The sequence below is a fragment of the Heliangelus exortis genome, chromosome Z, assembly GCF_036169615.1.
Source record: "Heliangelus exortis chromosome Z, bHelExo1.hap1, whole genome shotgun sequence".
NCBI classification, from domain to species: Eukaryota; Metazoa; Chordata; class Aves; order Apodiformes; family Trochilidae; genus Heliangelus; species Heliangelus exortis.
Window position 1 is genome coordinate 44,755,155 of NC_092454.1, and position 22,021 is coordinate 44,777,175.

The 22,021-nt window shown below is 35.4% G+C and overlaps 1 protein-coding gene across 19 annotated transcripts in view; it reads left to right on the forward strand.

The window, feature by feature from the left end:
- Positions 1-22,021, forward strand: part of PTPRD (protein tyrosine phosphatase receptor type D) — a 339,335-nt gene that overhangs the window by 224,703 nt on the left and 92,611 nt on the right. For 6 of the 19 annotated variants that reach the window (XM_071732136.1, XM_071732140.1, XM_071732138.1 and 3 more), the window contains 8 exons: positions 646-951; positions 1,989-2,182; positions 3,387-3,413; positions 5,373-5,490; positions 10,329-10,916; positions 11,350-11,447; positions 12,320-12,579; positions 17,000-17,090. In XM_071732136.1, the coding sequence (XP_071588237.1) occupies positions 646-951; positions 1,989-2,182; positions 3,387-3,413; positions 5,373-5,490; positions 10,329-10,916; positions 11,350-11,447; positions 12,320-12,579; positions 17,000-17,090 (1,682 nt within the window). Of the gene's footprint in view, positions 1-645; positions 952-1,988; positions 2,183-3,386; positions 3,414-5,372; positions 5,491-10,328; positions 10,917-11,346; positions 11,448-12,319; positions 12,580-16,999; positions 17,091-22,021 lie in introns of all 19 variants that reach the window. The other 13 variants (XM_071732135.1, XM_071732139.1, XM_071732137.1 and 10 more) reach the window with 4 other exon arrangements.

A 22,021-nucleotide genomic window follows, 5' to 3' on the forward strand; every position in this document is an offset into this window, starting at 1 on the left:
TAATAAATGTCTCAGTAAATGCTTTCCACTTAAACATGTTGCTGTTGACTTGTGTCAGGCAGACTCAGTGAAAAAATCTTTTAAGAAATGGAAATTCGATTATGAGAGTGGGAAGGCTACAAAAATGGCAATTTATGGAACAATTTCTAGCAATTATTGCAAGTTTTTAGGAATTCTGTGAAAAGATACTTTTGTTCAAATAAAACAAACAAGCTTGAAGAGGATTATGTCCAAATACGTAAATCGATGCATGTTCTGTGTCACTTATTATACTATAACTTGCACTAATTGCAATGATGATAAAGATAGATCAGTAGTCATAGAAGTGTCAAGTTTTTGTTTTATTTCAAGAAGAATTTTCATTACAGGTAGGTAATATTATTTTGAGGTTTCATTTTCATGTATTTCCCCTACATCCTTTTTCACCATTTAGTTGGTCTATTCATTTTCAGTTTCCCCATATTAATAAGCCAAGGTTCATATGATTATCTGGAATTTTGCTTTTTTAAGTTTCTACTTTTTTTTTTTTTTTTTTTTTTTTTTTCATTTGGTTCTCTTTTATTTATTTATTTTTTCTTTTGTTCATTTTTTCAATCACTCCTATCCTTTCACTCAAATCCTCCTTTAACCCACTACTGAAATTAGAGCCATCAGCTCCTCCTCAAGACATTAGTTGCACAAGCCCCAGCTCCACTAGCATTTTGGTAAGTTGGAAACCTCCACCAGTGGAAAAACAGAACGGGATTATCACTGAATACTCCATCAAGTACATTGGGATTGATGGAGAAGATGTCAAGCCCCATGAGATTTTGGGAATTTCCTCGGACAGTACGCAATACCTTTTGGAACATCTGGAAAAATGGACTGAGTACCGGATCTCTGTGACTGCCCACACTGATGTTGGACCTGGCCCAGAGAGCTTAGCAGTATTGATTCGGACAGATGAAGATGGTATGTTGCCTCCACTACATCAGTTTACGCCTCTATGACTCTGTCGATCTGCTGTCTTTTGTATAGCCTAACAGTATTTTTTCTGCTCCTCTTTTTTCCACTCTTTTTTCCCGAATCACAGATAATATCACCCTTTGAATTTTTTAATCAAAGACTTGTCCTTCCTACACCGTTTTTATAAATGTGTATATATATATATACATATATATATTTTTTTTTTTACTTTTTTTAACACAAAGTACCTTTTTTGTGAGTGACATGAATCTGCTGCCTTTTTGAGCCCATACATATCCTTCTTCCTCCTCCTTTAACATAAAGTTATCTCTCAGGGGAAAATCTTTCTGCCTTTTCCTTGATTTTACAGTCATTGTTATTTTTAAACACGTCTATGAACTTTTTTTCAGGTTTCTTTGTTTTTTTTTTTAACTGCTTCCTTATTCCATCTTGAGCTTTTCTATTTGGGTTTGTTTTTTTTTTATTTCTCTTTCTTTTTTTTTTTTTTTTTTTGAGTTTTGATTTTGATCTTGGAAAACTGATGCTCTACACGTATTCTTTTCTTCCATGCTTGAAAGTGACAGAAGACAGCCCTATTACCAGCTTCCTTTTTATTCTACTGAAAACCAAAAAACAAAAACAACAAAAAACCCACAAATAACTTAGCAAACAAAAAAAAGGAAAACTTTTTTTTTAAACTTCTATGTTTTTATTAATAGTAGTCTTGTTTTCAACGGTTAAAATACCTCTTTGTGTAATGCTTTGAACCTCAAAGCATCTTCCTTGGCTTTTGTACATTTTTACATGTTTTTCTATTTCTCTAATACTCTTTTTTCTTCCATTTTTTGCATCAGTCATGTTTTTTGATCTTTTCACTGAAAGGTAGAGCAGATTGGTTGAGCATTCTTATTTGTTGAAAAAAATTGTATTCTTCAAAGGAAACATAGTGAGTCTGCCCTTTTTAAAAAAGAAAAAAAAAGAATCAAAAGACATGGGTGGGACAAGTGCCTGTAATTCTCTTCTGTCCAATGATGTTGTTCCAGTTCCTAGTGGTCCTCCTCGCAAAGTCGAGGTAGAGGCTGTCAACTCTACTGCTGTTAAAGTGTCGTGGCGCTCCCCTGTACCCAATAAGCAGCATGGTCAGATCCGAGGATACCAGGTCCACTATGTGCGGATGGAAAATGGAGAGCCAAAGGGTCAGCCCATGTTGAAGGACATCATGTTGGCTGATGCACAGGTAATTAAGGCTTTTTAGCTTCTTTTCTTTATCAGAGTGAAAACATTTTGTGTACCAGAGAGCGATGCAGAGCTGCCTTTTTTACTTTCTATTTTTCAACCTACTGGATAACATTTTTTATGTCTGTTTTTAATACTTTTTTTTTTTTTTTCAGAATACTTACAGTTAAATTTGCCTCAAGCATTTTATATGAGCAAATAAATTATTTTTTTTTTCTTTCACTCCTAATTCTAATTTTAACTCTGAAAATACCTTTTTTTTGGGAACAGTCCGCCTACACCTATATATTACTGATGACCTAATCATCAGATTCTTGTATCAGTTCCTGGAGGTCTTTGTTGCAGTTTTTTCTTATAGTCTGTCCCTCTGTCTATCTGCACATACTGTTTTGGAAGACACAGCTTTAATTAAGTGGAGGGAATGGTGGAAATTGTTGGGGAGGTGAAAAGGGAAAGGGAAAATGGAGAGGAGATGAAAAAAGAGAGGCAGCTGTGCTTTTGTTCTCTGGTTCCTTCCACGGATTTTCATTTTCACCCTCTGTGGAGTGGTAGTTTAAAATAATTTTGAAAATTAGAAGGTTAGAAACTGAAGACTAGATGAGACATAGGAGCCCAAATATCATAAAGGCAGAAGTTGTATTTCTTTTATTTTCACGTTTGTCTTTGACCTGCCTGTTCAGGCCAAAAGTGACTCTGATTTTCTGTACTCACCTCCTTTTTCCTCCTGCTGTTCCTTTTTGCCCATCATAATTCTTAGGGCTTCAGAAGATGTGAAGACCTTGATAGATTGGTATGGTTAGGTTCCAAGATTAAAAAATCTTGCTATTAATTTAAATAAGGCATTGGATTAATTTAGGAGACTCAAGCATATGGCCTAGTAACATCATCAAATAAACTAGGTATTGTATTGGTAGCTTTTACTAATGCAATCTAGTACAATACAGGAGGATTCATTACTACTTTCATCTTTCAAGGAAAGAGAACTAGATGTTTTTTAGGAAGAGCAGAAATGGAATTAAAAATGCCTGGCCTGATTACATTATCCAAATTCTACATGATCTGCATGTTTAATTCAAGTGACATGCTATTTTTCCAAACATCTTTCATATTTGTTTTACTATTAAAAAGAAAGCATTACCTTAACCAGGCTACAAATCTCTTCATTTCTTTTGTTTTTCCCTCCAACATTATTTACTGTCAATCAGTGGGAATATGATGATACTACTGAACATGTGAGTAGTTTTGGACTGGCCAGAAAAACTATGTGTTGGGCTTGGGATATTTTTTTCTTTTTTGCTTGTTTGCTCTTTTTTTTTTTGTCCATTGGCACAAATGCATGCTCTTAGTATCAAAAGTTTTCTTGCCTTGTGGTAGTTTTGCTTGTTTGCTTGTTTCTTTTTTCCCAGGACAATGGGGGGTTAATGTTGCTAATTGTGGGCTTTAGCATGATGAAAAAATGCACAGAACTGGTTTGTTTTCTTCTTTTTCATGCCTTAGCATCACAACTTAGCATCACAATTTCCTTTCCACAAGAAGGTGTTAGAAAAATAAAAGTGGTTCAGAGTTGCCTAGCAATCTGAGATTTTTCTGCATTCATTTTAAGGTTAATTTTTTTTGTGGATCTGAAATTAAAGTGAGTTGTGTTTTCTTTTTTTGCAATTTGATAAAAGTATATTGTAAACTGTCAGGAAAAGTAAATGCCCAGATATGCCTAAGGAACAGTTTGTTGTATCCAGACCACACTGATGAATAACCATACTACATGCAATTGTATCAGAAGAGTGGCAGTTGGGGTTTTTTTGTTTTGGTTTTGGTTTTTTTCCTTTTATCATTGTATTCTAGAAGTATCAGGTGCATTTTCCTTCTGAAAGATGAGAAGTCTGTCTTGCTGATTTTGACCTTTAGGGTTAATTCTATTCTCAGAAGGAGTCTAAGGAGGGATTCTTTTTGGTAGATTTTTGTGGGGCTATATTTATTTATTTATTTTATTTTAGCTATTTTGTGCACTCGGTCTGATCACTACCTTGCTAAATTCTAGTTACATCTGTACTGAGCTCATGTCCACCATCTTGAAAAATTCATATACTGTGGGTAATCTGACCCATAATTTTTATATTATCTTTCATGGCTGTTGCATCTGAGGGTGTTATTACACATTTGCTACTTATTCTAGATGGATAAATAGACCATCTCTAGCAGCACTGAAATTAGTATAAAACCATTCAGGCGTGTGCAAATGCAAATGAGTAGTCCAGTGGTTACAGAATGGAAGCTGATGAGTCAGGAACTTTGGGCCGATCAGTTGCCTACAAATACTGTACTTTTATAGTTGCATATAAAATTTATCCATATTATGAGTGTCAAGGCTTACATTCCTCTTACTACCCGTACAGCATGAGTTTAGCTCATTTCAAGCAACAGGCCATTCACCATCCCGTGTGTGTGTATACGTGTGTGTGTGCATGCACATGTCTGAAAAGATTCTCTTTGCTTGGACAGTTCACAGTCTGATCTTACTCCTGTTCACTTATACTAGCTAAAGAGCTACTTGTTTTGAAGATGCTGTCATTTGTTTGAGGGCTGTGAGGCTTATTGTTTGATCAGATTTTTAATGGTGTTTTAGATGGTTCTTTAGACCTGAAGAGAGTTGTTTCTGAAGTCATTTGAGATTTTTTTCAATCCAACAAATGACACAGGCTGCAATGAAAGTTTTATGAAAGTAGCAAGGCTTTCTTGGACAGTTAAACCATCGTTACGTATGTTTGGATACAAGTGCAACACTTTTCTTACCAGGCATTTTAAAACTATAGGAGTAATGTCCTGTAAATTACTAAGTTAAACAGAGTTTCTCATCTCTACATCTGCATGCATTTCACAGTATCAGTAGTATTCCTCAGGCAAGGTGTTTCAGAAGCCTTTATTCACTGTTCACACCACTAAGCCTTTGGTCTTGCACCTTAAACTACCTGAGGCATGATACGCAGAAGTGAAGTCTTTTATTACTTAAGCAAGTGAAACATCGTGCATGTTGAAGTATTTCACACAAAACAGTCTGTTGGTGCTCCCAAATGCTTGCCATCACTGCCAGTAGCACAGAAGAATGTTCCCTGTTTATCATATACATGGGTTGTCTGTGTTACCTGGAAAAATACCTATTTTTAATAAATTGTTCTTGCTTTATTTCACCTTAGGAAATGATAATTTCTGGGCTTCAGCCTGAAACTACATACTCCTTTACTGTGACAGCTTACACAACAAAAGGTGATGGAGCACGCAGCAAGCCCAAACTCGTGTCTACTACTGGTGCAGGTAATACTTATATACCTGTTCAACTCTGAATAAATTCTTTGATTCAGACTGATATTATTTTACTCCTACTATTTGGAAGTGTCCTGTTGTGTAAAACATGTTTATAGGAAAGGGGGTTTTCTGTTTCAGTATTTGGCCCTTCATTTATTTAGATAAAAAAAACTAGTGTCCCACTTTGTGCCTGTCTCAATTCAAGATGCAGCCAAAATGGAATACTCACCTTTATACTCTCTAGTAGGGCTTTCATTCTGATTGGTGTCTTCTGGAAGAGTTAAAAATAGAAATTCAGAGCTGAGAAGAATATTTGAAAAGAAATGTGAAGGGCTTTCTTGATCTGCTTGAGAGCAGCAGTGCTGCTGCCTGTCAGTAAGAACACTGAAATGACCTATCCGTATGACAATCCCAATTTATCTCACAGGGATGTGATTATTAAAGCAGAGAATTAGAATACAGAGTGGAAGCTGAGCCTGTAGAGTTCTGAAACCCATACTGCTTCAGTTGCTGTCTGAGGCATAAACTGGGGCAAAATATGCCATGCCACTTTGTTCAGTCTACATTTGATCACAGGTGCTATTAGATGGTGGGTATTTGACTGTGTGACCAGTTCAGCTGCTTCAGTTAGAACTTATAGAATGAGCTGAATCACGTTTGGATAAGGGACAAGGTTTTTTTAAATTTAAATGGTTCACTGTGGCACAGCTTAGCCAAATGGTGCCACCACACCTTAGTGTCGTGTTCACCTGTAGGTGTTCACAACCTATAGGTGTTCATTTTCTGGATTTTTTAGTGTAGCCCTTAAGGCTACCCCGTTGCAATCTCATGGAAACCTCTGTAGCACCAGTACAATAACAGTGTATTGTTTATGCTAATACATAAAGTCTAAAAGACATCTATGTATATGTGTCTATGCCGATTGACTCAACTTCTAAAACAATCACTGGATATAAAGCACAACCTGTGCTAATGTCAGAAACATCTATATCCTTGTTTCGTCAGCTTTCTTGAAAAAAATCTCGGTCTTGGTGGCTCTCCATATAATACAGTTTTATTTCAGGTTTTAGAGTAACTTATACATATTATTCTTGACTGATGCCAAAATTTACCTCCAGCTTCTTTCCTGAAGTTTCATGGTCTGGTATATATATATATTTTTTTTTTTGTTTGCATTTGAACTTGATTTAAAAAGTTAGATTTAAAAAGAAAGACACCTGATCCATTATGATATCTAAAGTTACCTTTTTAAATAATCACAATTCTGTAGATTATGATTTGTTTTGTTTCTAGACCTAAACATAGGCTCAGCAGATCTACTTGCAAAACCTAAGGCTACTGTGCCCTTATTGCCAATTCATATTCCACTCTTCCAAGATATCTGGTGCTTCTGCTTTAGGAGGACTAACAAATCCCATGTTCCATAAAACCCCAAGAGACTAATTGAGAATCAGAGGCATGCCTGTAAATGTAATTAATATCCACTGTCCTTGCTGTTTGCTTGGACAAGTAATGGTTGTTCCTACTCTCTGGGATAACAACTAGTTAACATTTTGCTCCATCATACATTCCAGGTTTCATGAAATCCTCTTGACTTACTGTTATAGCTTGCTGTGGTTGAGCTCTTTTTGCAAGGAAGATCCATATGCAGGTTTTTTTAAAAGCTGACAAATAAAGTCAGTGCCAGGAATTTCCAGCATACTGTGTTTCCATGAGACTACATCAGGCAGGTGAGGGATTGCTTCGTTGATGCTGGAGACTTGCAGGCTTGAAATGCACTCTCCTATTCTTTGAGAGTTTCCACTTGAAAAAAAATTTATTAAAATACAATAAAGCAAATAAAGTATCTGGCTTTCTAGTGTAATTTTTAAACATTTAAGTCAGGTGCAGCTGTTTTAGAATGTGTGAGATTATACCCACAAGAAGTGTGACAAGACAATAAAGGTCTAAGCGTTTACTGGAAAAGCTGACTATTCATAAGTTAGTCAGATGATAAATAACTATTCAACTAAGTCCAGTTAGCTTTAGGAAAGTCATTGAATAAGGTTAATATTTTCACTTGAGAGCATGTTCTTTACTTATATTCAGTTTTCTCTCTGATTTTTGAAATCAGATGGAAGAAAAAAATGTGCTAAATGTTTCCAAGTATTAGTATTTGAAAATTTAAAATTACTTGGGGCAAAAGTTGAAAAATATATGAATAATAAGACCTGGATAAAAATTAAGCCTTACTGTTCAGTGAAGCCATACAATTTTTATGCAGAATGTAATGGGACCTGTACTTTCCGGGTTGTAATAATTGAAAAATCTCATAGACAGCAGCTTGCTCATTATTTGGAATCTATTCTGTGTGTTGGACAGCACACTGGAAATACAGATTCCAGATAAGAGTAGAACAATTATGTCAAGACAGTGGTGTACTGCATAACAGCTAACACAAACAAATTAGTAGGGGTAATTTGGCAAAGGCAGCTTGCATGAGCTTCTACTAGTAATGCCCTTCCATTACAACTGTTTGTTGTAATGACTATTGCAAAGGGGTGTATGAAGGACATCTTGTTGTATAATAACAGACGTGAACTTCACTAGATCAAAGGATGTATTTTTTCACGGTCAATTTCACATCATTTGGGCTTATGGCAACTTCAGATATTGTTATCAGAAGAAGTTTCTGGGCAGAGCAATTCCATGACTTTATGGTATATAGGACTGCACACAATCCTGCCTTTTGTACACAACACTTCAGTATTCACAAATAATCATGTTAATAGAAAATGTTCACTGAAAGCTTTCTGGAAACACAAAGTAAGACACAGATGTTTTCTTTCTCTGTCAGTGGTTGTGTGTTAACAAACAGGAAATTCATACACTTCAGAAAATCAGATAGGTTCCATAATATATATATATAAAAGTGACTGATATTATTTACTACTTTTATCACATGGTGTTTTATTGGATAAATAAGTCTTACTGGTTCCCTTTTTCTGATCAAGAGCAAGTAGTAATTTATTTTTTTCTGTATAGCTACCGCAAAGGTTAAAAAATAATTCTAACTGTGAGGTCAGCTGCAAGGAAAAAAAAAATTACCACAAGAATAACTTTATAACACTGTTCTGCAGTCTCTTCTCTAGAAAGCTGGAAGAGTTATTATTCAATTTGTGTGGACTCCTATTTCATATGCTCCATTTGTTTCAGTAATAGTTATAATGTAGGGAAAAATAAGTTCTGCAAAGGCCTACACAGCCTTTTCTTTGTTCCATTAAGGCTCATAATAATCAATGAGGGAAAGTTAGCACAGCAAAAAGTGCAGGAAAAACTTTTAAAATTCCTGGGAAGAATACTAGGCAATGAACTAGACATTTTAAAGGAAGGGTATTAGGAAAATTAGAAGCAATATCAAAACTTAAGATAAATACAATAAGAGCTTATTAAATGTGGAATTTTCTTCAAGTCATGCCATTCGTCCCTCATTATTCCTAATCATTAAGGAATGGTAGTCAGAACTTCTTACAATAAGAATCTGATTTTTTGAGTGCCTGAGAACTGAAGATAAGTAAAAAATTCCATTGAAGTGTTTAAATGCAGGAACCAAAGCTCACAGTGCAGAAGTTGTATTCACATGGGAAGACTTTGAATGCATATGGAACTAATTAGTCTTTGTGGAAGACTATGTTATCATGGCACTACTAGTCCCCAAACAGTTCTAGTCTTTTGACCTGTCAGGCACTGGTACACACTGAACACCACATTTCTAAATAGTTACGGATATGCTTTGTTATCAAATAAGTAACTATAATAGAAACAGAATATTTTTAAATAAAAATATTAATGAAAATATAAATGAAACTTGAATGCACATAAATAGCTATGAACAAATTAATAAATTAAAACAGATATTGAAATCAAATAGCAACAGCAAATGAGAGCAATTGATATTGGGGCTCCAAAAATTTATACCACATCAGACTTCTATGAAAGAAAAATTGTCAGTTTGAACCATTATGTCCCAGCTGAGGAGTGGAATGTATCTGATGTGCAGGTTAAAAAGAGCTTCCAATTTATTCTTCTTCAGAAGAAATACAGTTCACATACACTAATACTGTCCTGGAAGCGAAATCATTTGTAATAAGCCAGGACAATTGAAAAATTAAATTCTGAACTGTGCTACTGCCCCAAGCTGAAACAGCCAGTGCTGGAGGTGATTTGGATATGGGAAGTGGAATGATAAGTTCTATCGTGTCCAGTTATGATTGTTGATGGTAAGGTAGGTCTGGCCTACCTTCTACCACATTTTGACCATCGATGGCCAAAGTTATGTTAGACACATCTACAAAGTTGTGTTTTCTCCATTTTATAAATATGATTATTACTGCTAGTAGTGCTGGTATTACAACTGCTATTATTGTTGTTACCATCCATTATTTTTCCATTTACAGGAATGGCAGAAATGTGCCTTGGATTAAATTAATGAATACTTATGACAATACTCTTTTTTTGCAAGCAAGTATTTGTAAGTGAGACAGAACTGTTCATAAGATGTATGTTTGAAGTTTTGCCACCTGACTTGTGTTCCTAAGTCCTGTGTGCCTCTGAATGTTCTCTGTATTTAGAACTAATGGTAAGGGAAGAAGACAATACACAATAAATGGCTGGACTATCATAGTTCATTACACTCTGTGACTCAATAGTACAGGAGGCAGACATTATTTCTTCTGTAAGACAGCAATTTGTGGAACTAAGAGTAAGGGAGGAGAAAGTTTATCCCTTTTCCTGCTAAAACTAGCCTAAAGAATTGTATATGCAATATCTATTTGTATTTATCATCTTTAAATAACATTGTGCTACAGTTCCAGGCAAACCTCGGCTTGTGATTAGCCACACACAGATGAACACGGCTCTAATTCAGTGGCACCCTCCTGTGGACACTTTTGGCCCGCTGCAGGGTTATCGCCTGAAGTTCGGTCGCAAAGACGTGGATACATTTACAACCATGGATTTCACAGAGAAGGAAGATCACTTCACAGCCACAGACATTCACAAAGGAGCTTCTTACATCTTCAGGCTCTCAGCTAAAAATAAAGTGGGCTTTGGGGAGGAGATGGTTAAAGAGATTTCTGTTCCTGAAGAGGTACCCAGTGGATTTCCCCAAAATCTCCACTCGGAAAGCTCTACTTCTACATCAGTCCAATTAACTTGGCAGATGCCACTCTTGGCAGAGAGAAATGGCATTATCACCAAATACACCATCTTGTACAGAGATATCAATGTTGCTTACCAGCCAGTTGAACTCCCTGTTGTTCCTGCTGATACCACTATGACACTTTCTGGTTTAAAACCAGATACCACATATGATGTAAAAGTACGTGCCCACACAAGCAAAGGGCCTGGTCCATATAGTCCAAGTGTCCAGTTCAGGACACTGCCCGTGGATCAAGGTAGGATTTGTCTGCTTGTGGCGTTGACCTTTAAAGGAGTATAAGTCTTTGGATATCAGTGTTTTTGAAGCTGTAAATAAAACTGACCGGCTCATTCATAAAAATAGGTTCATCAAACACAAAAGGTAAAGTATGAAAATCTTAATATGTTTTGGATGCCTTAGAATTCAGTTGTCCCATGCCAAGCAAGCTCTGGCTAACATCTTCAAAATTTTTCCAGGTAAGGAAAATGTACATGTTGAGCTGCCACTAGATAAAAGTGAGAATGAGTTAAAATGTGGTATTTAAGTATGAGCAAACAGGTAGGAAAATTGAATCTTTGGGGCTTTTTGACTGAAGTGGAAAGCAAATACTCTCAGGTAGCAGTGGAAATATGACATGATATAAGCTCCAAGATGTTGTTTATATACATTGTTTCTTTTTTTTCCAGCAGTGTTTGCAAAAAATTTTCATGTTAAAGCAGTAATGAAGACTTCTGTTCTGCTGTCCTGGGAAATTCCAGAAAATTACAATTCAGCCTTGCCTTTCAAAGTAAGTTAGTTTCCATTAATACAAGAGAAGAAAATAGATGATGTCAGTCACCTAGCTAAGTAGGTTATCAAACATGTCTGGGGTTTTTGTTGTTGGATTTTTTTGTTATTGCAATATTTATGAATGCAAACTGACCCAGAATTCAACCATTTTCCAATATGAGCTTTCCACTCCTGAGGCGGTATTTCCAAGTCAGGCTCATTCTGGTTATCATGCATGGTTTGACCACCCTGCTAATTTGTAGTTTGTTGCTACTATATTTTAGTAAAAATAGTGAAAGGAAGGAGCAATTGTGTTCTGTATTAAGTCATGTCTGTAGTGTAGCTAAGTACCATTTTGCTTTTTGTCACCTCACATTTGCAACACCACATTTTTGTATTCTAACTCTTTACTCCATTACCTATAGTGTTAGCCAGGTAAGGAGACTCAGTGAAACCTGCAGTATTCCTGGCATTTCTTCCACATCATTCTTCATCATTTGTGTCATCTCAGGCAGAGGAGAGTGAAAAGCTGTGTTTTACAAACTAAATATTGCAAAACTCCTTTTGAATACGGAGTGTAAACAAAAAGTCAAGGTAACATTACCAACATATGTGCCTTGATATTAATGCTGAATTCAAGCAAAACTACTGAATTTGAATAAGCAACATGGGACTTTAGAAGTGCTTATTCTGTTTTAAATTAATGCAGTTCTTTTCTTCCCCTTGGAAGAAAGACATTTAATTGCAGTAGTGAATTCATTACTATCTTACAGCCTAAAATGTCCAGTATCTTTCACTTAATCTTTTGGCTAGGTTCATTCCTGAATTCAGGATGTCAGTATTACTTACCTTCTCTTAGTAACAAAAACCACTTTCAATTTATTATCCTAGATCCTTTACGATGATGGGAAAATGGTGGTGGAGGTTGATGGACGTGCTACTCAAAAGCTGATCACTAACTTGAAGCCAGAGACATCTTATTCATTTGTGCTGACAAACAGAGGAAACAGTGCTGGTGGTCTTCAGCACCGAGTGACAGCAAAGACTGCACCAGATGTGCTTCGCACCAAGCCTGTCTTCATTGGAAAGACCAACTTAGATGGCATGATAACTGTGGAACTTCCAGAAGTACCTTCAAATCAGAATATAAAGTGAGTGAATGTGTGACATTCCATTGTTTTTATCTCCGGAAAGATGCTTATTCTTACTGCTAATAAAACGTAGAGCTATACCTGTAGACTAGGGCTTTACTCTTCCTAGCATTAGAGAGCACAGCAGTCTGCAGTAGTATTTGGACTAATACTGAACTAAGTTTTGGTGATTCTAAACTGGGAGGTGCTGTTGACTCTTACAAGGGACAAGAGGCGTTATAGAGGGATCTGCATAGGTCAGACCATTAAGCAGTCAACAATGGCATGAGATTTAACAAGAGCAAATGCCACATTGTGTTGTTAAGTTCTTTGAGTATGTCCAGCAGTGGATGACAAAACTGGTGAAAGGACTGGAAATCATCTACTATGAGGAGCATCTAGCAACTCCAGCTTTGTCTAATTTGGAGAAAAGATGGTTGAGGTGTTACCTCACTGCACTCCACAGCTTCCTGCAGAGGAGAAGTGGAGAGGAAGCTGCTGAACTTTTCTCTCTGGGATCCGGGGACAGGATGTGTGGGAATGGAGTAAGGATGCATCAGGGAAGATTTAGACTATACATTAGAAACCGCTTCTTTACTTGAAGGGGTGGTAAACGCTGGAACAAACTACAGTTCCCCAGCCTGCCATTGTGTAAAAGAAAGTTGGACAATGCTCTTAATAACATTCTTTGGTCAGTCCTGAAGTGGTGAAGAATTTGGACTGCACAATTGTTGTAGGCTCTGTAGGTTTAAACAGAAGAAATAGTGTTAAAGAGCTGACCGTACATGTTCAGCAGGAATTAGAAAGGCTAGACAATAGAGTTTTGCCAAGAAAATGTGAAGCGTAGTACAATCAATAAGTGTTATTGCTCTTACAGTGATTCTTGTTGGTCTATAAGGTTCCCATGTGTAATGTAAAGGAAATGGGGAGGAAAATGAGCAAGTCATTAACTATTGTTGGGAATTCAACTTGTCCTCTCCCTGGTGGATTTTTACTGATGGCTTTGTAGAAAGCTTCTCCCTTTTTTCATTACTGACTGAGAATTTTGAGGCAGGTGAGGTCAAGAAAGAAATGAGTTTGAGACATTAAAAGGATGAAAAACTGAAAAATGTAGCCATTATCATTAGATTGAGTAAGATGTGGTCAGTAACAAATGTAGCTAAGGAAGACTGAAGATGGAATGAGTCAAAAAGATTTATGAGGCATTACATTGAGAGAGAAGAAAGTGCAGGTTAACTGGTCAAACAATAGTAGAAGGTAGCAGGGGAAAAAGATCCAGTGCCCTTCCTTTTATGTAGTGCAAAAGAATGAGTCTAAGTGACATCAGAAAAGGTACGTTAAACCTGTAAAGTCCAACTGCCAGTTTTGCAAATAATATAGCTCCTTTTTCTATATCTCTTTCCTAAAAATATGTGAAAAGGCTTGAGACAGAAAACCAAAAAGATTGACTTGACCCTTGGAAGTGGGCATGCCAAGCCAACTACATACTGAAAAGAAAAAGCTTACCTGATACTTGCTGGAATAAGTGAGATTACTGTAGCTATATACTTTGTATGGGAAGAACAATTTTGTGTAATAGTTACATTGAGATTTTTACAGTTGCTGTTCCTCTATGAGTACATTTTATGCTCATGATTGTCTCTATCTTACTGTGAAGTACTATACACTGAGAATCTTTCAGTAATACAAATTACACAGAAGGTGAAATACTTGATGGCTTGCTTTTCTGGGTTATAGATAAATACTAGTGGGAATAAGGGTAATGTTATAGGAGCATTTTTAATTTATTACAGGTGGTAGAAATTATTATTATTTCTGTGTTTCATGCTGATACGGCATAGAAATTGGAGCAGAGCTCATCTTATGCTAGGTAAAATGGATGGTATTTGCATACATCAACTCAAGTTAGACATTTATTAATTTTCCTGCTCTATGTTGAAGTAATTGAAAGCAACTGTTACATGTAAAAGACAGTTCATGTGGCTCAGAGTCTGTTCAATCTTTGCAAAGTCTTTGGTAAAAACAGTTTTGCAGATGACCATGGCCTTTGCAATACTCATTAGTTCAAGCACTATCCAAGCAAATCCTCTGTAACACTTTCTCCTTTCTCCAGGGATAAAAAAAAAACAAACTAGCAAACAAAAAACCACCAACCAACAAAAAAATCCAAAAAACAAAATAACCCCAGATAAATAAAACAAAACAAAACAAAAAAGAAAAAAACACAAACAAAACAAAAAAAACCACAAAGAAAAATCATCTCAAATCTCAAAACAAACAAGGAAATAATAAAGCAAATAATAAAACATGTTTTGCAACAGACGCTGCATTTCTGGCATTAGCTAGAAAGAACAGAACTTTGTTTTCCTTTGCAATATGCAGCACTGTATATTTATATGAACAGTTTCATTTTTCTGCTTACTGTTGATGTACTGCTTTCAGCTTTGAAACACTGTATGTGCTGAAAGTCTTAGTAAATGATCAAAGTTATGAGTGGGAGGCATGCATGAAGAAAGTGTGAAAAAGTATGAAAGTAACATTTACGTTCTTGATATTACTTGATTGAAAAAAAAATGCATGAACAACCTGTTAGCCTAAAAAAAAAAAGAAAAAGAGAAGAAGGAAAAAAGCCAAAAGCCAGGATAAGTAGAGACTGCTGTGCACTTCATCCAGCAAATATATATTCAGCGTCTAGAAGACATACAGGGGCCAATTTTGAAGTGCTTTTTGTCCTGCTTCAAGAAAATTAATGTTGGTTGTAGTTATTAGATGTATAGATAAATCAGCATTCGTTAGCACTTATTAATTCATTTTTAAAATACATACTCCAATTTAAAATCTAGTCAACCAGCCTTGCTACTTTTGAATAAGACTATCAGTGTGAAAGATAAATTACCACAATGTTGTTATAAGAATGCATGATGCAGGTTTTATTTATATACTGGAATAAAACAAGTGAGCAGCCATTAAAAATCTGTGACCAGCACTTGTTTTTTTCCAGCAACTCCTGTTAGACCTTAGCATTACCAAGGGGAAATTTTTTAACACAAGAATTAATAGATACAAGCATTTTCTATAGTAACTAAAAATCTAAAATTTTGTTATATATTTTTATGGGAAGGAGCTTTAGTTAAGAAGACAGCATATAAATGGACCAATAGTATCCAGTGGAATGGAAAGTCAGATAGTTTATAGAGCAGGGTTAAATGGAGATAGTTTTTGATCACTTGTAAGGCAATTCTTCTTCTGTAGATTCTCTTGCATTGATTACTTCAGGTTTTTCAGATGCCCTGCATGAGTAAAATGAAGAGTCAATGCTGAAGAAGGCTGAATAGGCTTTAAAAATGGTAGACCCGAAGATAAGAAGGTTGTCCACTAAAATTAACTTCTATAATGGAGACCAAACACCACCTTAATAAGCTCTGTTGTTACTAGAAACAAAGGAGACCAGTTTCCTTCCCTCTTCTCTGAGATGGAAAGTGCTTCACTTTTTGACAAGTGTGTTTAGCAAGATGTATATTATACCCTCCTGGATGTCCTGCTGTTGTGATTCTACTGCTTCTTTTCTCACGCTAATGGGAAATTCTGGATTTGTCTGATACATATGCAAGCATGTATCCAAGCTTTGTGAAGGAAACAAGGAAATTGCCATATCTCTATGAAATTAGAAAGTATAATTTACTTGTCTCCAGGAGCAGGGGTGAGAAGAAGGCAGGTTTGAAATGAGGAGGAAGGTATTTTCAGGAAAATGTTTCTGAGGAAAACTGATACATATGATTTGCAAATCCTAGCTGTAAGGAGAGCTTACACCAAGCTCTCTTGTCTATAACTGTGAACAGAATGCTTAAGTAGATAAAGATGATGGTGATTGATACTTGAAAGTAAAGAGTGTGTGGGTGGAATGTGTGATATGTCTTCTTAGTTTTCTGTTTATAATAGTATTGGCATCAACAAATACATTATGTTAGCCTGCTATTCAGATTACACATGATAATGGGTGAAGATGGGGTGATAATTGATTTTTAAATACATGGTAGTATGTTTCAATTTAGGGACTTAGGTTTTTTTCACAGTATGCTGGTGGTAGGGTACAAATGTCCCACAGCTCTTGTGTTTCAAAGGAAATAATAAACTGCAGTCAAATATTTAGGCATTTTAGAACACTGTAATTAAAGTTTCTTATGCATATTTATGTGTTTACATGAAAAGGCAGGTTATTACTGCCGTTTTTGGTCAAATGTTTTACAGTGGATGTGGTTTCAAGAGTGTGAATCTTTACAAGTATGTTTGGGAGACTGCCACGGCATAATAATGTGCAAAAGATGGCTTTCAGAATACCTCTGTTCTCTTTAAATTCTTAACACATGCCTACTCCATAGATTTACCTATTCCTTTTTCTTCAACTTCAATTTTACCCAACTGTTTGGTTTTTTTTTTACAGGGGTTATTACATAGTTATTGTGCCTTTGAAGAGATCTAGTGGAAAGTTTATCAAACCATGGGAGAGTCCAGATGAAATGGAGCTAGATGAGGTACTGTTTGTTTTTGTTGTAATCTTCTCCTTTATTAATGAATTAATCTTATTACTCATAGGTGATTAACTCACCAGTTTAAGAAGTTTTAGCTGTCAGGATATTTTATAATTATATTTGAATTAGCCTGTGGTGGCTGAAACACCAGTTCAAATGACTTAAATTAGAAGACAATAAAGACATTAAGTTGCAATAACGCACACAAAATTATCTTTGTTGGCATTAATATTTTATTCTTTTCCTATTCAAAGCATAACACAAAAGTGCAGAGGGTGAAATGAATTGTCAGCAAAAGCTTAATCACCAGTGATACGAACTCTAATAAAGGTCTGGTTCATTAGTGGGGTGTTTACTAAGCCTGTAACAAATGTTAAACTGCAGTTTACACTGCAGTTTAACATTTGACCTTCTTGTGGTGTTTTCACCTGATTCTCACATACTACAATGCTTCCAGTGAGAGAGATTTTACAGTGGTCTCCATTCTATTGACAGAAATAAATAAATGGAGTAGGAAGTCAGAAGTAAACAAATGAATAAATGAATCAAGTATGAACGAACAACATATTGTCATAACTCAGCTCTATAAATTACATTAGCCCAAAGGGTAGGAGTATTTTCATTTTAGGAATAAGCCTAGTAATACTATCAAGCAATTCTTTATGTTATTAATATGATAATGATTCTAGGTATAAGTATAGTCAGCGTTCAGTTCTGATTTCTTTATTACTGGAAGAGGGCATTACTTATGCAAACTTGTCCATCTTCTTTCAATCTGTAGATTTTAAATAATACTGATATTTTTATTGTAAAGCTCTTTCAAGAGTGCCATGTGAAAGCCTTGTACAAAAGACACATGGTGGTGTTTTATTGTCTCTGGCTAGGATTTTAGATCTCATTCAGATACCATGGTAAATTTTACATGTAATATCTCTGCAATTCAAAGAACACCAATCAAAATCAGTTTCTTTTCTCCTGTTTTAATATCTTTTGACTAGATCCTTTCTGATTTTACATTTTTCTAATTCGTTTTTGGTGGATTTAAGAGTTTTTTTTGTTACAGAGATGCTTCACCTTATACTTCTTCATAGGACAGTCTCTAGGAAGTTATGATCATCACATCAGTTTTTTTCCCTCCTCCCATTGACAACTGAATATCAATTTCAATGTTTGCATCAAAATGCAAGGAAATTAAGATTTTCACCAAGCAAACAGTGCTGTAGAAAATTTTCAAAATATAGACATCTTTCAGTCCTTAGTTTGTTTTCTGAGCACAAAAGGCAGAGTCTTTACAACAACAGGACAATTCTTAATCAGAAGGTTAAAGCCAACTGTTTAAAAGAAGGCCTGTTTTTAATTACTGCTGACTGACTGATTGAAGCCTGCATTTCTTCTTTACCAGTTTCATTCATGTGCTTATCCCATTTGATTTAATTGCAGTGATAACTTGCTTTGATCTACTAACCTCTTAAAAGAACTTGGAATGTAAATGCCGTCAGCTCATGATCATAATCCTAGGTGACATCAAATGCTGTTAAATGGTTAAACTCTGACAGAAAGACATACAGTAATGGAAAACTGATTTTGTAGTACCACTCATTTTAACATCCAAAGATGGCAGTCACATTCAGCAACATTAACAGAGGAAAGGATAGGTGCCAAATGACATTGAACTGTTTGGCAATTAAATTCTGTGGGTCCTGCTGATTCCCATAACAAAGGGTCATTTTAATCATCTTGCAAGTTGCAGTGCATTAATCTGTATAACAGATTGATAAAGAGCTGATTTATTAATTCAGAAATATTTGGGTTAGGATGGGTTGTTTCCCACTTCTACTGTTATAATTGAGACCACATTGTAGAATTAATGATGGAAGAAATAAGATATTCACTGACCAGAAAATGAAAATTATTTCTGATAACAAACTAAAACCCTTTATGTATCTTTTGCAATTGTCACCAATAGGTACTAAGCAGGGAAATGTCAAAAGCAGGCAGCAAATGTATTTGATGCTAACTCATCCAGTTTCTATTACTTAAAAGACTGTTTTACTTGCAGCTGTAGGAAGTATGTGCATATTGTTATTGGGTGGCTTCTTGACAAACGTGCAAACAGTGGCACAATAAAAAAATTGGAAAAAGAAAAAAAACACAAAAAACCAACCACAGTCCTCTCTGAGCATTTAGTTCCTGTTGGCCAAGTGAAATTACTTCTGCATATATTTTTTTAGCACAGTCTCAGATATCTGGGTAGTATCAGAAAGGGTTAGGCAATCAATTGTCCTAAGAAGTAAGTTACAAATACTTTGGTTAGATTGTCAGAAATATTTACTGAAAACACTGGTTTATGTGGGACATAAGTTTAGTGGGACAGTTTAGTGGGACATAAATGGCCAGTCCAAAAGACTCTCCAGCTTTGCTGCAGTTATCTAATCTTCCTGGTTCAATCTCAGTTGTAATGGAATCTGAGTTTTGAGAGCAACTAAGAGAGATACAAATCTTAAAAGATCAGAATATAACTTGATAAACTAAATATAAACAAAATATTTGAGTGTCTAGTAGTTCCTAGTGGGATTTCTTTATATTTGTAAGAAATACAACCTAAATAAAAGTCAGTGTGTTAAGTCTTAAATCAGTGCAGAAATTTTACTGAAGCCCCCATATACAATACAATAAGAAATGTATGTAAAAGTAATGGTATTTGGCAACAATCCCATATATATATATATATATGGGATTCACATATATGAAACATGAATGAGGCCAGAGGTTTATCTGAGGTCTATTCATTCATGTGTGATCAATGTCACAGGCAAAATTTTTATCTACACACAAATGCACCTAAGTCTAGCTGGCCACAGGTAATGAAAAGCCACCTCTGAAAAAGTTGAACACATTTTATTTGACTAAGGCTAATTAGCTTCTAGCATTCATTCCCTTTGAAAATGTACAGGTTAACTGCTTTCCATCTCTGATGCATTGCTATCTGTTGCATATATGCATTCTTCTGTTACAAATTCAAATGCAAGAAATAATTAAGATCAAATTTATTTCTTTTTCAATCTCAGTTTGATTTTGATTGCAGAACTCTTGCAGTATTTTGACATTGTTTTTTCACTTCTTTAGAATCTGAATTTTAAATATGTATATCTAGTATAATGTAGAACTATACAATAAATAATTTAATTGGGGTAGCTACAGAAGTAACATTAAATTCCAGTAGAAAATGTTCCCATCAAGTAAAATAGCAGTTATCTTCATGGATGGCTCAAGCCACGTGTCTCACCTTATATTTTTATTCTTTTCATATCTACCTTTATACTTCAGCAGACTTCAGGATGGTCAGTGCTCAGCCCTCTGCTCAGATATTGTTGTCCTTATGTAAGATGGCTTTATATTGATAAAAACTTCTCACAGAGTGCTTCCTCAACAAATCTTTTAAGGGCTAAAGCAACCTTAAACAAACTGATAAGTCTCTGCCTCATGTTCTGCCCTCATTTACTCTGCCTGGGGCAGAGTAGGAAGCTACCAGCAGATGTGAGAGTCACCTTCAATAAAGCAACTAAATAGAAATCTGCTAAATATTACATTTCTCTACTGGCCTCATTTTTATATCATGCATTGTGCTCATTAAACTGTTTAGGAAGAATGGAAGATAAATATGGGCTCCTAGTTGTAATAGAGTCTTTGAGTAAAGAATAACAATTTCTAGTATATGCTGGTGTCTGGTTCTTTTTTACTGAAGGGATTCATTGGAGTATACCAACTTTTGTGTTGGACCACAGATACTGATAATATTTAATGTAAAATCTCTGCAACAGAGGACAAACTCAGGACAAACTTAGAGATGGAAAGCAGTTAACACTGTAGATCTTCAAAGGAATAACATCCGAGTGCCCTCAATGCTAAGGAAATTAGGACCAAGTGGTACAGGTTGCTTCCTCTGTCTGTACCCTGTGTTTGAAATATGTACTTCATAAAGTAATGAGAATTAAAAGCAGAGTGAGTACTAGATTGTTGTACGTGCATTGGCCTTATTAATTGTCTAAGTGCAAAATACAAGATCCCATGTGGAGAAGGGAAGCAGATGTGCTAGCTAAGATGAGGTGTAACAGTGAAGAAGAGGCTGAAGCAAGATAGAGCTTCCCTGACTAAACACATTATTTAAATATACAGTGAAGATTAGATATTAATCTCTTTTTTATTGAGCTCTGTCTAGCTCTGGAGATTTGTCTACCCCTCCTAACAAAGCAGTTTGTTCTAATCTATTGTATTAGCACTTCTTGTGTGCTGAAAAGCGTAAAACAACTGTGTGACCTTGGAAAAATTATGATTGCAGTCTGAGACTACAGGACATTGAGTAAGTTTCATAAGTGAAAAATGAGAGGAACCATAAAGAGACCATAGAAGTCATCACTTATAACCCAGATAAAGTTCAGGTTCCTTATGATTAAATCAGATTATTATTTTTTGAATGCCAGTGTATCTAAAATTATAAAAGATATTTAATAAGCACTGTCTGATTCAAGAAGTGATTTATCAATGGATTGTACCAGCTGAGCTTAATTTCCTTCAATAGTTATAATACATTTTACAAGTTTGAGCATAGCATCTCATCTTGACTTTAGAAAAATCTTTAGCTTTGGCCATCTGAAAAAATATTTTATGAAACAAGGAAGAGTTATATTTTGAAAGTCAGATTAGGCAGTTAAAATCTGAAGTGAGGATTCTATATTGAAGGGTGGTAGATAATATTTTGTAGTCTGGTAGTAATTGAGCTGTTTTAGGATTCTTATTCTCACAGATCTTATTTTATCTATTGTGTAGTGATGTACAAGACATGAAGAACACAACTTTTTATGTTTTTGAACTAATAAAATGGCAGTCACTTTCAGGCTTTGGATGGAAGCTTTCTTTACAGATCACTCCCATAA